This window comes from Microcaecilia unicolor, chromosome 2 (genome assembly GCF_901765095.1).
Source record: "Microcaecilia unicolor chromosome 2, aMicUni1.1, whole genome shotgun sequence".
Lineage (NCBI taxonomy): Eukaryota > Metazoa > Chordata > Amphibia > Gymnophiona > Siphonopidae > Microcaecilia > Microcaecilia unicolor.
The window spans coordinates 242548821-242561461 of record NC_044032.1 but is presented as its reverse complement, the minus strand read 5'-3'; the positions used below and the strand labels follow the sequence as shown (position 1 = coordinate 242561461).

General features: G+C 41.8%; 1 protein-coding gene across 1 annotated transcript in view; it reads right to left on the bottom strand.

The window, feature by feature from the left end:
• Window positions 1-752: 752 nt before the first annotated feature.
• Window positions 753-12641, bottom strand: part of C2H9orf135 (chromosome 2 C9orf135 homolog) — a 53143-nt gene continuing 41254 nt past the window's right edge. The window contains exons 5-6 of the mRNA XM_030192380.1: window positions 11576-11636; window positions 753-1274 (exon numbers count right to left, since the gene is read on the bottom strand). Coding sequence (XP_030048240.1) covers window positions 1083-1274; window positions 11576-11636 — 253 coding nt within the window. The 3' untranslated portion in view covers window positions 753-1082. The remainder of the gene's footprint in view (window positions 1275-11575; window positions 11637-12641) is intronic.

Sequence of the window (12641 nt, the reverse complement as noted above, 5' to 3'; positions counted from 1 at the left end):
GACTCCTGAAAACCTGACTAGCAGGACAGATTTGGGAAACACTGATATAAATCCTTGGACTTGTGTTTAGGATATCCCTAATGCAAGGCTCTACAAACCCAGATGCCAGGTCACTGACATCTAAAATCAGACCTGGCACCTAGGTTTTGCCCCCTTAAGGCTCTCTTCCCTCTTTCTCTGCAGTACTTCCAGCGCACTTGCATGCAGGTGCACACCCTCCTCCTATATGATTTGTGCTCCATGTACTCAGTGAGTACCCCCCATCAGCTTTGTTTATTGCCATGTAAAGTTTTGTATTTGCTGACTGCTCTGAGCCTGCAGCAGCAACCTCCTCCCACAGCACACTTTCCATTCCTACTCCTTACCCCACTTATACAGCAAAAGAACTCTCCCCCTCCCCCCCCCCCACACCTACCCAAGCTCACTTTCTCCCTGCCTGTACTAGAGCAGCCTTCCAGTGCTCTGCCTGGACAACCTTACTATTGGCTGAATTCTACTCTACTCTGGTGCCAGCAATAGTGAAATGAGGTACCACACCCTCATTAACAAAGTACTGAAAAAAAACCCCTAATGCTTTGGTTAAACCCGGAGTACATCAAGCAAGCATCAACATTTCACAATAGATTAATTTCAACCAATGTGTCAAAATTGTCAATTTTTCAGTTAAAATTAAAACCCCTTTTACTTCTCACTGAAAAATGTTTTCAGTAATAAAAAAAATAAAAAAATAAAAAAACATTCAGCACACAAACTGCAAGAAAATATATATTTATTAAAAAACAGACAGTCCAAATCTCCTAATGCAGATAAAGAACAGGCACTAAGTCAGTCGTATATGGAAGTCAGGTGCATAATTGAAAAAAAAACAGTCCAAATCTCCTAATGCAGATAAAGAACAGGCACTAAGTCAGTCGTATATGGAAGTCAGGTGCATAATTGAAAAATATAAAAAAACAGCAATACAGAAGATCAGTTTATACCACAGAACTTTTCCTCTCCCCTTCCCCCCCCCCTCTTGTACCACCTTCCCATGTTAAGGAATGAAGACCAGGCAAAAATGGTTTAAGTGACCCAACATCCATTTATACTTTATACATGCGGGGGGTAATGGGACAGGTTGGTTTAAAGAACTTCCGCTTTAGTTCGGCATTTGCATAAACTCCACTTTCATCTTGCCATGTGTTGATGCCATACCTCCTGTAATCTGCTGGGTCAGTAAATTGAGAATGGCATTTTCTATGGACAGTAGAATATTCTTGTGGAGCCAAGTAGCGCTATGGAACAATAAGAATGACAAAGTCAGACAACACATGAAATAAAACCCACTGGCAAATCTAGAAATCTAGCCTCATGACAGTACATACATTTGATGCTCATCTCCTTTCTCCCCCCCCCCCCCCCCCAAAAAAAAAAAATAGGGATCCATAACAATAAATATAATACTGTTAAAGGGATATACAATATAAAATACATTTATGCTAACACAGCACAGTTTTTAGATGAACTGGACACTTTTTTAAATTTTTTTTACTTTAGATAACTTTCCATGCTTTATAAAACCCTACAATCCCATCCAACATGGCCACCAAAGACCCTGTTAACTTCAACAGCTTCCAACATCTCCAAAAAGGGGCAACCCACCCCTGCCCTCATTCCCTCTCCAAACAGCAGCGGCAACTCTGCTTACAAAGTTGAGCTATGATGAAAATAGCAGGGCTCAGCTTGGTCATCTCTACCAGGACAGATATGGAGTACTTTAACTTTTGAAATTGTCTTTAGAGCACAAATACAGATGCTAAGAGCATATTCTAACAGGCAGATCCAGCTGCCTCAAAGCAGCCCCCTTAGGACTTACACCCTGTAACAGAGATCCAATTGTGGGTTCTCTAACATTTACAACCCTACCTAGAAACCCCAAACAGGCCTACCAGACTGAGTACACTGCACCAGTGTTGCCAGTTATCCGGTCCCCAAACCCGCCCAAAAAGTTCACACCCCCATCATCAACCCCGCCCAAAACGTCATTAGCCCCGCCCCCCCCCAAAAACACACAACAGCGGAAACCCCCCCAAAAATAGCCCCAAAACCCCGACCCGCAGCGGACAAAAATTTCCCCCAGCGGGTCGTGGAAAACCGCCCACCTGGCAACCGTGCACTGCACAGGCTGCACACATCTACCCTCTGCTGAGACTGAGAAAATACTGGTTAGTAGAAGGTCTGCACAGGCTACTTGTATAAGAAGTTTTAGTGTTCAGTCTCCCTCTGCTGGTAGGAGTGCATAACCCAAGCGTCTTGAACGGTCTGGAGGATTGCTGAGGAAGAGCATATTCTACTACTACTACTACTACTATTTATCATTTCTATAGCGCTACAAGGCATACGCAGTGCTGTACACCATACACAAAAAAAGACCATCCCTGCTCAAAGAGCTTACAATATTCTAACAGGCAGATCCAGCTGCCTCAAAGCAGCCAGAGCATACACAGTGGCTCTTGATTTAAAGGTACCTGGACTGCCCAAAGTCTATCACTAGGAACTTATTCACATCTGTAGCTTTCAAAGCAGTCAACACCATACTTGTTCTTTATAGAATGCAAAGAAAACTATTTGGAAAATACAGAATTTTTGCAATTTTCAAGTAGACAAACCCTAAATACATACTATTCCTATACCTACATAAATTTTCATAATTTTATCATTTACTGGTAATCCTAATTTGCTTCAAATATTTGACAATAAAGCTAATAGCTTCAAGCTTGTGAATTTAAAAATAGGAGAGCCACTAAGAAAAGCAAAATTACCTTTGCTTAAAATTTCATAGCTGATAACTTATAGCAAAACCTCAGGCCTAGCAACTCATCTAACATTTTGCATAATAAGAGACTGTTGAGACCACACAGCATTTCATATTTACAATGCTGTAAATATAGCAGCACACTAGCTGTTCGTATCCCAAGGTAACTGTTAAAGTACCTGCCCCTATGTACCCTCCATGACCAGCATATCTGTCCCCGTCTCTCCTTATGTATTCCCTCTTCCCTTCCTCTTGGCATTAATCACCACCTCTTCACCTATTCCAGTGTATCTTCTCTCTATATCTCCCACTCCAAAATATTTTCTCTTTCCTCCCCCCCCCCCCCCCCCACACAAGGCCCAGCATCTCTCCAGCTGTCCCCTAATAGTCATCACTGCCTTCCTCTACCCCTCATTATCCTCCAAACCACAGCGCAATGAGACACACACACAAAGTGACCTTGTGGGGGTGAGGACAGGATTGATGCCAGACAGGAGGAACAGAATAGGAAGCCAATGATGGCACTTCACTTTGACAGCAGGTGGCCTCTACCATTAGGCAGCCCTGGGTTTTTGATGGGCTCGCTCTATACCCATTTGGCTTTGATGTGTCAGGAATCTGGTGCTCATTATCAACTGAGTCTCAGTAGCTGTGTTTAGCAGAATAGCTTCAAACTTCACAATAAGCAAACTGTGCTAACTTTGCAAAGATCATCAGTTGATTGAAAACAGCAACTACCACAGATGCACTAGAAGCTGGCCAGCAGCTAGATGAACCGTGCAGGTCTTTTTCTGCCATCAGATCACATTCATGCAATTAAAATGTACTGGGGACAAAAGCAAACAAGACTGTAGAGCTGCATTATCATAATGAAAGACATTTCCTTCACATGTGTGGCAGCCATGCAACAAAGAACAATGCACAGACTAAATACATTTCAGTTAATGTAAGCTATACACTAACATGCAGGCACCTTCTTTGGCCCAGCAGTGTTACTTCTTGTTCCTTGGACTTTTCAATGCAAAAATCAGACACCTTCCTTTGGGCTACAAATACATTGGACCTTCAACAATTTGCAGCCAGCCAGGGTTTCTCTTCCCTATTTTGAACCCCTCTCCCAAGTCATTTAGCTTAGTTATTACAACAGTCCGTGAGAGTCATGCATGAGGGCTTCCTCTAGAATCCTGCAAATGAACCCTAAATCCCTCCACTAAATGTCACCTTTTAAGGACTGGGACCCCTACACTCCCAAGAAACGTGAACATTGCTTCCACAGCCCCCAAGAACCTGACCCAGGAATTGAACCTGGGTTTTTCCCCACATGGCCAATGAACAGAATAACTAATTGTTTTAGGCTGCTATTTCTTTTTTGCCAAGTATATGCACTCCAAGAAAGGATCTTATACTGAAACTTCTGCATAATACACAATATTTTCCTCAACATATATTGCTCCCTCAGGTTACTCTCTGCATCAGCCCTGCGAGAACGTGGAAGGCTCACCAAGCGCACCTAATAACCAACTCAATCCAACATATTTCCTCAGCTTTGTGTCCTAAACTGGACTGTGATCAGCCCAATATCACCTTTCCCAGAACATGCTTGTAAAGTGTATAGTTTATACAAGACATAATGAAATGTTTAAAATCACTAGTTGGGAGAGAGCAGCATTAGGTGTATTAGGAGTGCACAGATACTAGTTAAAGCTAAAAGTGAAAAGGGAGATCAGAGTTAAGAGAGGCAAATGGAGAATGGTAGCTATTATGGTCTCCCTGTGGCACTTGTTCTTTCCATTTACTTTGGCTCTTTATGGACCTTTCCTAAGCACTTGGGGCCAGCTTTAGCTTTGGGCAGACGAGGAGGTGCCTAGGATGACAGCTGCAGTCAGAGCAAAATGGCAGGTCATGATAACTCAGGCAACCCAACTATCAGCACATAGCATGTACCCTACAGATGTACTATATAGTTAAAAATTAATGTCCAACATCCATGAAAGCAAAGTTACATTACTTCTGGTATGAGATTTTATACAATTAATTCAAAAAGGACTACGGACCTTTCAGACAGCTACTTGGCTAATTCTTGGACTATGGACCTTTCAGACAGCTACTTGGCTAACTCTTTAGACTTCCTCTTACTCATCCAGAGAGTGATTATCTATTCAAACACGAGCCAACAGTATATAAGAGGTTGTCTAAACTATCACAGAATAGATGCTTTCATGTAGCATGCAAATCGTTTGCAGAACATGTTGCCTTTAAGTAGGAAAAACACTGCCTTTCGCTCGCTTTGGCATCAACAATAAGAATTCATGACCAAAACATCTTGCTTGACTGTTTACAAGATATGTAGTATGCCAGACTTTTAACTTATATAGCAGAAAGAAAAAAAAGCATAATATAGTGGCAGAAGTGCAGAATTCAGTACAACTCCAGGTGCAACATTTCAAAAAGATTAAGTGCTTAGTGACAGTGGATTCTGTTTTTTTTCTGGAAAATGGTATTTAAGTTCTATTAATGGAAAAGATATCGCCAGACTGATTTTCACAGTGCCATGTAACTTCTAATCAGTATCTTCAGCATGCTAGGTCACCCCCCCTTACTGTGTGTAAAGGGACACTAACAGTCCCCAGGATCAACTAGAAGCATAGTTAAGCTGCCATACCTATCCTGTAAAGTATTTTTTAAACAAGCCCCTTGATCTAGTTTGAAAACCTAAGGGCTTTTCCATATTGAGCCATTCTAATGTCTAGTAACATTAGTATTCCTTTTCCACAGAACATGACCTTTGATATAGAGGACAGCCATAACCACAACATTGCCTATCAATATTACTTCCCCCTCCCCTAATTTAATCAGGAGTACAGTGTGCAAAAGACTGCCCAAGGAAAAAAAAAAAAAAAAGAGGGCCTTAAAGAGTTCACTGCTTGCATTTTAACCATGTTTTAAGGAAAACTTAATTTGAGGTGTGAAAATTTTGTTTAAATAAACTTAAGAGGGGCATATGGCATGAACAGAAATCCACAACTGCTCAAACCAGTAAAGTACAAACAGCCAAGCACGGATTTCTAAGGGACAGAGGAGGATGACAAGAGAGCAAGAAGTCAAGGTGAAAAGTGCATAAGTCTGCTTAAGTGAAGCCAAAGAACAGCACCTTCTACATGAAGAAATTAAATACAGAGCAACGTACACAGGCTGTATCAATTGACAAGTCTCAATTTTATTAAAAACCACAGATAAGTTAAAACTGTAAAATGTCCATATAACCAATATGTTTCAGACCCTCCGTGCCTGCTTCAGGAGTAAAACCCCCGACAACCATAAAGGTTTCAAAACAAAACAAAAAAACCCTTACTTTGTTACCCCATAGAGACCTCTAAGTTATGTCTTAGGTTTGAGAACCTCTAACAAAAACTGCCCCTGAAGAATGTACTAAAGTACTGAAACATGTTGAGCATATATAGACATTACATTTATGGTTTCCACTTTATAATCTATGGTTTAAAAAAAAAATACAACCTGTGTATGCTGCTCCATTGCTCTGTATTTTGATATCCTGTGAACAGCTATTTTGGACCTCCTTTTTCTACAAAATTAAATACATCTTAGTAATTATGCATTAGAATTTGTACAGTTTGCTAGCACAAACGCTCTGTACCACAGAAAGGCAATATTATTTATATCCCACATTTTCCTGCATAGCAGTAGGCTCAATGTGGCTTACAGGTTCCAGAAAGGAGAGTACCAACTCCGGGAATATATACAGAGTGGAAAATACAGAGTAACAGTAGGTGCAAGGAAGCTGATAAGGTTCTGGAAAAGAGAATACAACTCAAGGATGAATATATAGTAGCATGTACAGAGAAGTAATCCCAATGAGGCTAATAAGTCTGTGGGGATGGGACTACAGCCTCTAGTGAGCAATACAGAGTAGGATAAGGGTAGAAGTACACTTAATTTAATTGGAGTGGTAAAATTCATACAGTTTGAAGTAATAGGATTATGTGGAAGGGGTATTGTTCATTTCTTAGATCGAAAGATGTGATGCATTGTTCATGAATTACTTCGGGTCTGCTGGGTAGGCTTTCTGGAAGAGGTGAGTCTTGAGGTCTTTTAGAAATTTTAGATGGGTGTTAACAGTTCTAGTGTTTCTAGGTAAAGCGTTCCAGAGTTTATTTATTTAGGTCATTTATACCCCGCCTTTTGCCGCATTTTGGCAGCCCCAAAGCGGCTTACAATGAACTAATGAAATAATTACAATGAGAATTGAGAGGGTAGAAGGAACAGAGAGGAAGGAAGGGAATATAAATACAACCTTAAAACAAATAAGTAGGCAGGGAAATGAAAGCAAAAAATAGGAGGAAGGAAGGAAAGGGCCAAAATCAGGTCTTGACTCGCTGAGACTCATTAAGGCAGGCAAACAGGAGAGCAAAGCCGAGAAGGTAGTGACAGATGCCTGAGACAAGCAGTGTGGGTGACGACCGTGGCCTGCGGGAGACATTGGAAAGGCTGGTGAAGAATTGGGACACAAAGGCGCCAGGGAAGTGCTGACTGAGCGGCGTCAAACAGCCATCTTGCAGATTGGCATTGCGTTGAACCGGCAGTGCTGAGGATGAAGATGAACATGGAGAACACCGGTGCAAATGTAGGAAAAGCTGGATGCATATGTTGATTTGTATTTTAGTCCTTTACAGGTTTAAAAATGTTCTTGATTCGATGTTTCTAGTTGGTAAGTCAATAAGTTCAGTCATGTAGATTGGGGCCAGGCTATGGATTATTTTGTGGACCAGAGTGCAAATTTTGAAGGCTATTCGTTCCTTGATTGGTAGCCAGTGCAGTATTTCGCGAAGGGGTTTAGCACTTTCGAATCTTGTCTTTCCGAAAACGAGTCTAGCTGCCATGTTCTGCACGGTCTGGAGTTTCCTTAAGATCTGTTCTTTGCATCCCACATATACGGCGTTACAGTAGTCAACATGTGATAGTACAATTGTTTGAATTATGTTACGGAAAGTTTCCCTTAGGAAGAATTAATTCGTTTGAGTTTCCACATTACATGGAACATTTTCTTTGTGGTGGCAGACCCATGACCCTTTAAAAAATGTAAAAAACTAAAAATTGCAGGTGCAATAAAGCCAATATACACTTTTAAAAAATTGGAAATAAGTAAATATTGCAGGTGAAAGAAAAGTTTGAACAACTTTCTCAGCTGAGTCATTAAACCTTTTCAACCATGAACGGCTGTGGCATTCCTAGGGGGGGGGGGTGCCACACGCCTGTCTGCTCCGCTCGTTCCATGCTCCCTCTGCCCTGGAACAGGTTACTTCCTGTTCCAGGGCAGAGGGAGCATGGAACGAGCGAAGCTGACAGGCACACGGCACCCCCTCCCCCAGCAGGTAAAAATGCACCCGGGGGGGGGGGGGGGTCGCACCGGCGATCCACCCCGGGTGTCAGCCACCCTAGGAACGCCACTGATGAACGGTTATGTCTACTTTCAACAACCACAAGCTCCTATGAGCAACTGTGCAGAACTGATCAGTAGGTGGGGGAGGGAGGGAAACTGAGCAACAAGAAAGCAGCACCACCACACCAAGTAAACATGATTGCACTTTGTCTTCAGACACAGGCACAAGCGTGTTTCTAGATGTCTGAAAAAACTTTGGGCAGGAGTCGAGATGCCCACTGGTATGAATGCACCTTGTATACATACTGAGCCTAGGGAATTTACGCCTATGTTTAGTAAGTGGTGCTATGGGCACGTTAGCGTTTTTAACACGCAGAAATGGTTTACGCACGTCAAACACTAATGCGCCCATAGAAATGTACAGGCGCGTTAGCATTTCACGCCTTAAATTTACAGGTGCGTTAAAAACGCTAATGTACCTTAGTAAACATACTTTCAAATAAATTTGCTTAGTAACTAATGGGTAAGGCGAATACTGCCTCCATGTTTGCCTCAAATAATAAACAGCAGAGGCTTTTTTTTCTGCTTCAATTTGTGATGCCTTTTGACACTTAAAATGACCTAAATTCATACATACCTCAGACATGTTCCTCAAAATTTAATTCTTTGGAACAAGCAAGAAATGCCAAAGGGCAGACTGCCCCAGAGGCAATGGAGGATGAAAATGGCTCGTCTAGCTTCCCTTGTACTCTGTCTACTCCAATTGAGGCATGTGCTTGCACAGACACCATATTCAACCTGCTACATCCAGAACTAGGTCCTGCAGTTTTCCTACATACTGCTGGAAAGGAAGTGTGGCAGCTGGGGGAGCTAGCAAAAATGCATTGTTCTTCCTCCACTACTGTTTCTATCTGTGCCCAAAGTATGACCCAAGATGAGTAACTGGTTGAAGCCTTTAAACATGTGGAGGAATAAAGGAGATGAAACATCCATGACAAGAATACAATCAATGAAATGCTTTGTTGAGGCATCAAGGATCTTCACTTGAGGGGAAAGCTGTGCTAAAAGCTGATAACTGGGCATAGATCAGAGCCATAGAAACACCCTAACTCTACCTGCCCTCATACAGATTTGCTGGTATGCAGCCCTGGAAGTGGCAATAACATCCCAGGAACAGGAGAAATGGGAACTAAAAAAAAAAAAAAAAAAAAAGTTGCCTGGAGAGGTGATGATCAATACATTTAGGAATCTTTAGGAATTTTTAGGTATAACTTGTCTGGAATGTTTTTACGTTTGGGGAGCGTGCCAGGTGCCCTTGACCTGGATTGGCCACTGTCGGTGACAGGATGCTGGGCTAGATGGACCTTTGGTCTTTCCCAGTATGGCACTACTTATGTACTTATGTACTTATGACTCTTCCACTCTATCCTCCAGTGTTTCAAACCTCAACCACTATGTTATCCAAGTCAGTCAATGAGGCTCTCTTCCTACAATACTATTCTCACTCCTCCCATTCCCCGTTCTGTAAGGCATACCAAACCCCAGCCTTGGCTGACCTCTAGAATCCGCTACCTACGTACGTTCCTGTGCCTGATCTGCCGAACGCCTTTGGCTGAAATCCCATGCTGACTTCATACATTTCAAATTCTTGCTGACCTCCTTCCAGTCTGCTCTTTCACTTGCCAACAGGACTACATCTAGTTGTCAAACTCTTTGCCACATTGAACTCTCTCTGCAAAGTGCCTTCACATCCAACGTCCAACCCCCCCCCCCTTTCTCCCAGACTCTGGCTGAGTACTTTCGTGATACGGTTCACAAGATTAACCTTCAATTCTCGTCACCTTCACCTCCCCTTCCCCTAGTCCATTCTCTCAGCCCTGCCTCCTTTTTTCCTCTTCTGAAATTACATTTTCTTTCCTCCTCCAAACTGACTACCTGTTTCTCTGATCTTATTTTCACCCATCTACTTAGCACCCTCTCTCCTACTGTCATCCCTTTTATCTGTCATATCCTCATTCTTTCACTACAACTGTTCCCGATGCCTTCAAACGTGCTGTAGTTACACCACTCCTCAAGAAACCTTCATTAGACCCTACCTGTCCTTCCAACTATCACCCCATCTCCCTCCTCCCCTTCCTATCCAAGCTACATGAACATGCTGTTCACAGCAGTCTAGCATCTCAAGCTATTCTTGATCCACTTCAATCTGTTCAAAATTCTGCTGCACAACTTACATTCTGCCAGTGTCTCTATGCTCATATTAACCCTCTCCTCAAGTCTCTTCATAGGTTCCCTATGTGCTTCCGTTCAAACTCCTCTTATTGACTTATAAGTGCAATCACTACAGCTCCTCAGTACCTCTCCACCCTTATCTCCCCCGGGAATGCCGTTCATTGGATAAATCTCTATCTGTACCCTTCTCCTCCACTGCCAACTCCAGACTCCGCGCCTTTTATCTTTGTGCACCATATGCCTAGAATAGGACTTCCTATCAAGCTCCATCTCTGGGCCATCTTCAAATCTACGCTAAAAGCCCACCTTTGAGGCCACTTAACTCCTAACCCCTATTCACTTGTGCAGTACCCATGGCTGTTTTATCATTCCCACCTTAAGTATTTGTTATCCCTTATTTGTCCTGTTCAGACCATAAGCTCTGTCGAGCAGGAACTGTCTTCATGTTCAAGTGTACAGCACTGTGTATGTCTAGTAGCACTATAGAAATAAGTAGTAGTTGAGTTTTCCCCCATAGATCACCAGCTCATATATGAGTGATGTCACTGGGGAAATAAAAAAAAGTTACTCCATCTGCTGGTAGGAAGGGTATACAACCAAATTTTACAGGATTCTGCAGCTGGATGCTAAGGAAAACACATAAGCCTGTAAGAATGGCATCATATTGGGGCAGTAGTGGTATTTTACATGCACATTTGCACAGTCTGTGTGCACACTTTTCCACAAGCAGCACAGGGAAGAATAGGAAGGATGAGAGAGAAAGGGATGAACACCCTTTTGGTTCCCAGTGGTATGGCCTTTTTCTGGAAATAAAGAGCACTTGCAGATACTGAGGCCAGCAATGTGAGCTGTATACTAGAGCAGGATTTTCCCTATTCTGAGGCGCAGAAAAGCAGACGCCCCATTTATAAGAGCTTTTTAAAGCCATGCGAGTATGTATATTCAGTCCCTCTGCCTGTTATAAATAACTCAACAGCTGACTACAGACAGCTTATATTTGTACAGGCCTTGACTTAAAGTTTTCTTCATCAGACACAGAATGGGTAGTAAGCCTTAATAAAGCAGACAGTTTCCTTGCTTTTCCAAGCTTTACCTGCACTAGTTAAAATAGTACAAAAATGTAAGCATTTGCTGTCAGCTTCTATACTTACATATGATGGTATATAAGGGTAAGGTGCAACAAAATGAGAGTTGTAGGTTGTCTCCAAAAACCTAAAAAAGACAATTCATATCTGAAACAATTTTATGAGGAGAGTTATTTTGAGCAATTTTTATATTTACTGAGAATTTTAGTTATTGTTGATTGATATGTATTTATCTTAATTGTATATGCTGCGTGTAACCCACCTAGAACATTTGCAATAGTGCAGAATATACATTTTTAAAATAAGTTTTCACACTGGCCTTTATTCACTCAAATTCAGGAACTTTAGACTTGCTCAACTGCATCAGACCAAAGGCCTATCTAGCCCTGCATCCCATTCTAAAGCTTACTACTGTCAAAACTTAGAGAAAGGCTTCCCCACCCCACCCCCCTACACAAACTGGATATGTATACAGTTGAACATCTGCCATCAAAAACAGATTTTAGGATTGCATTAAATGACCTATGTTAAATAGCCTGTGATTGATTGCTCTGTTATACCACTTTATCTTAGTTATGTTATCTGCATGTCTAATGTCAAATAAGTTTCAACTAGGTTGTCTAAAGTTATACACATCTTAAAAAAACAAAAAGAAACATAGCTGCCCAGCAGTGAGCCAATGCCTTATTTCCTCTATTTTGAGGCAGATAGCCAACATGTGTTAAGGACAGTGCAGTCTTGAGAAGATTACACAGGGAACTGAGTTGTTAGACAGCAAGTTAAACCAAATCTACATACATATAAGAAAACCCCTAGAGCTTCCAATTATTTTATTATAAATAAGCAGTAGTTGTAGATCAGTCCAGCACTCATGATTTCACAAGCATGAATCTCTACATTCTAGCTGAATACAGCGAGTGGTAAAATCCCAGTGCTGCTTATAGGAGGAGGCAACAGTAAGCCAACTTGAAATGTGTCCCCAAAATGGAGATCCAACAGGGAGGGTAACAGCAGATTACTTATAATAACTATCTCTAGAGATGACCAATAGGGTCAAAAATTACATCCTGAGGTATGGCATGAAGACAGGACACTTCAATGAGACTATTACAATTTCCAAAATCAGCCAAGG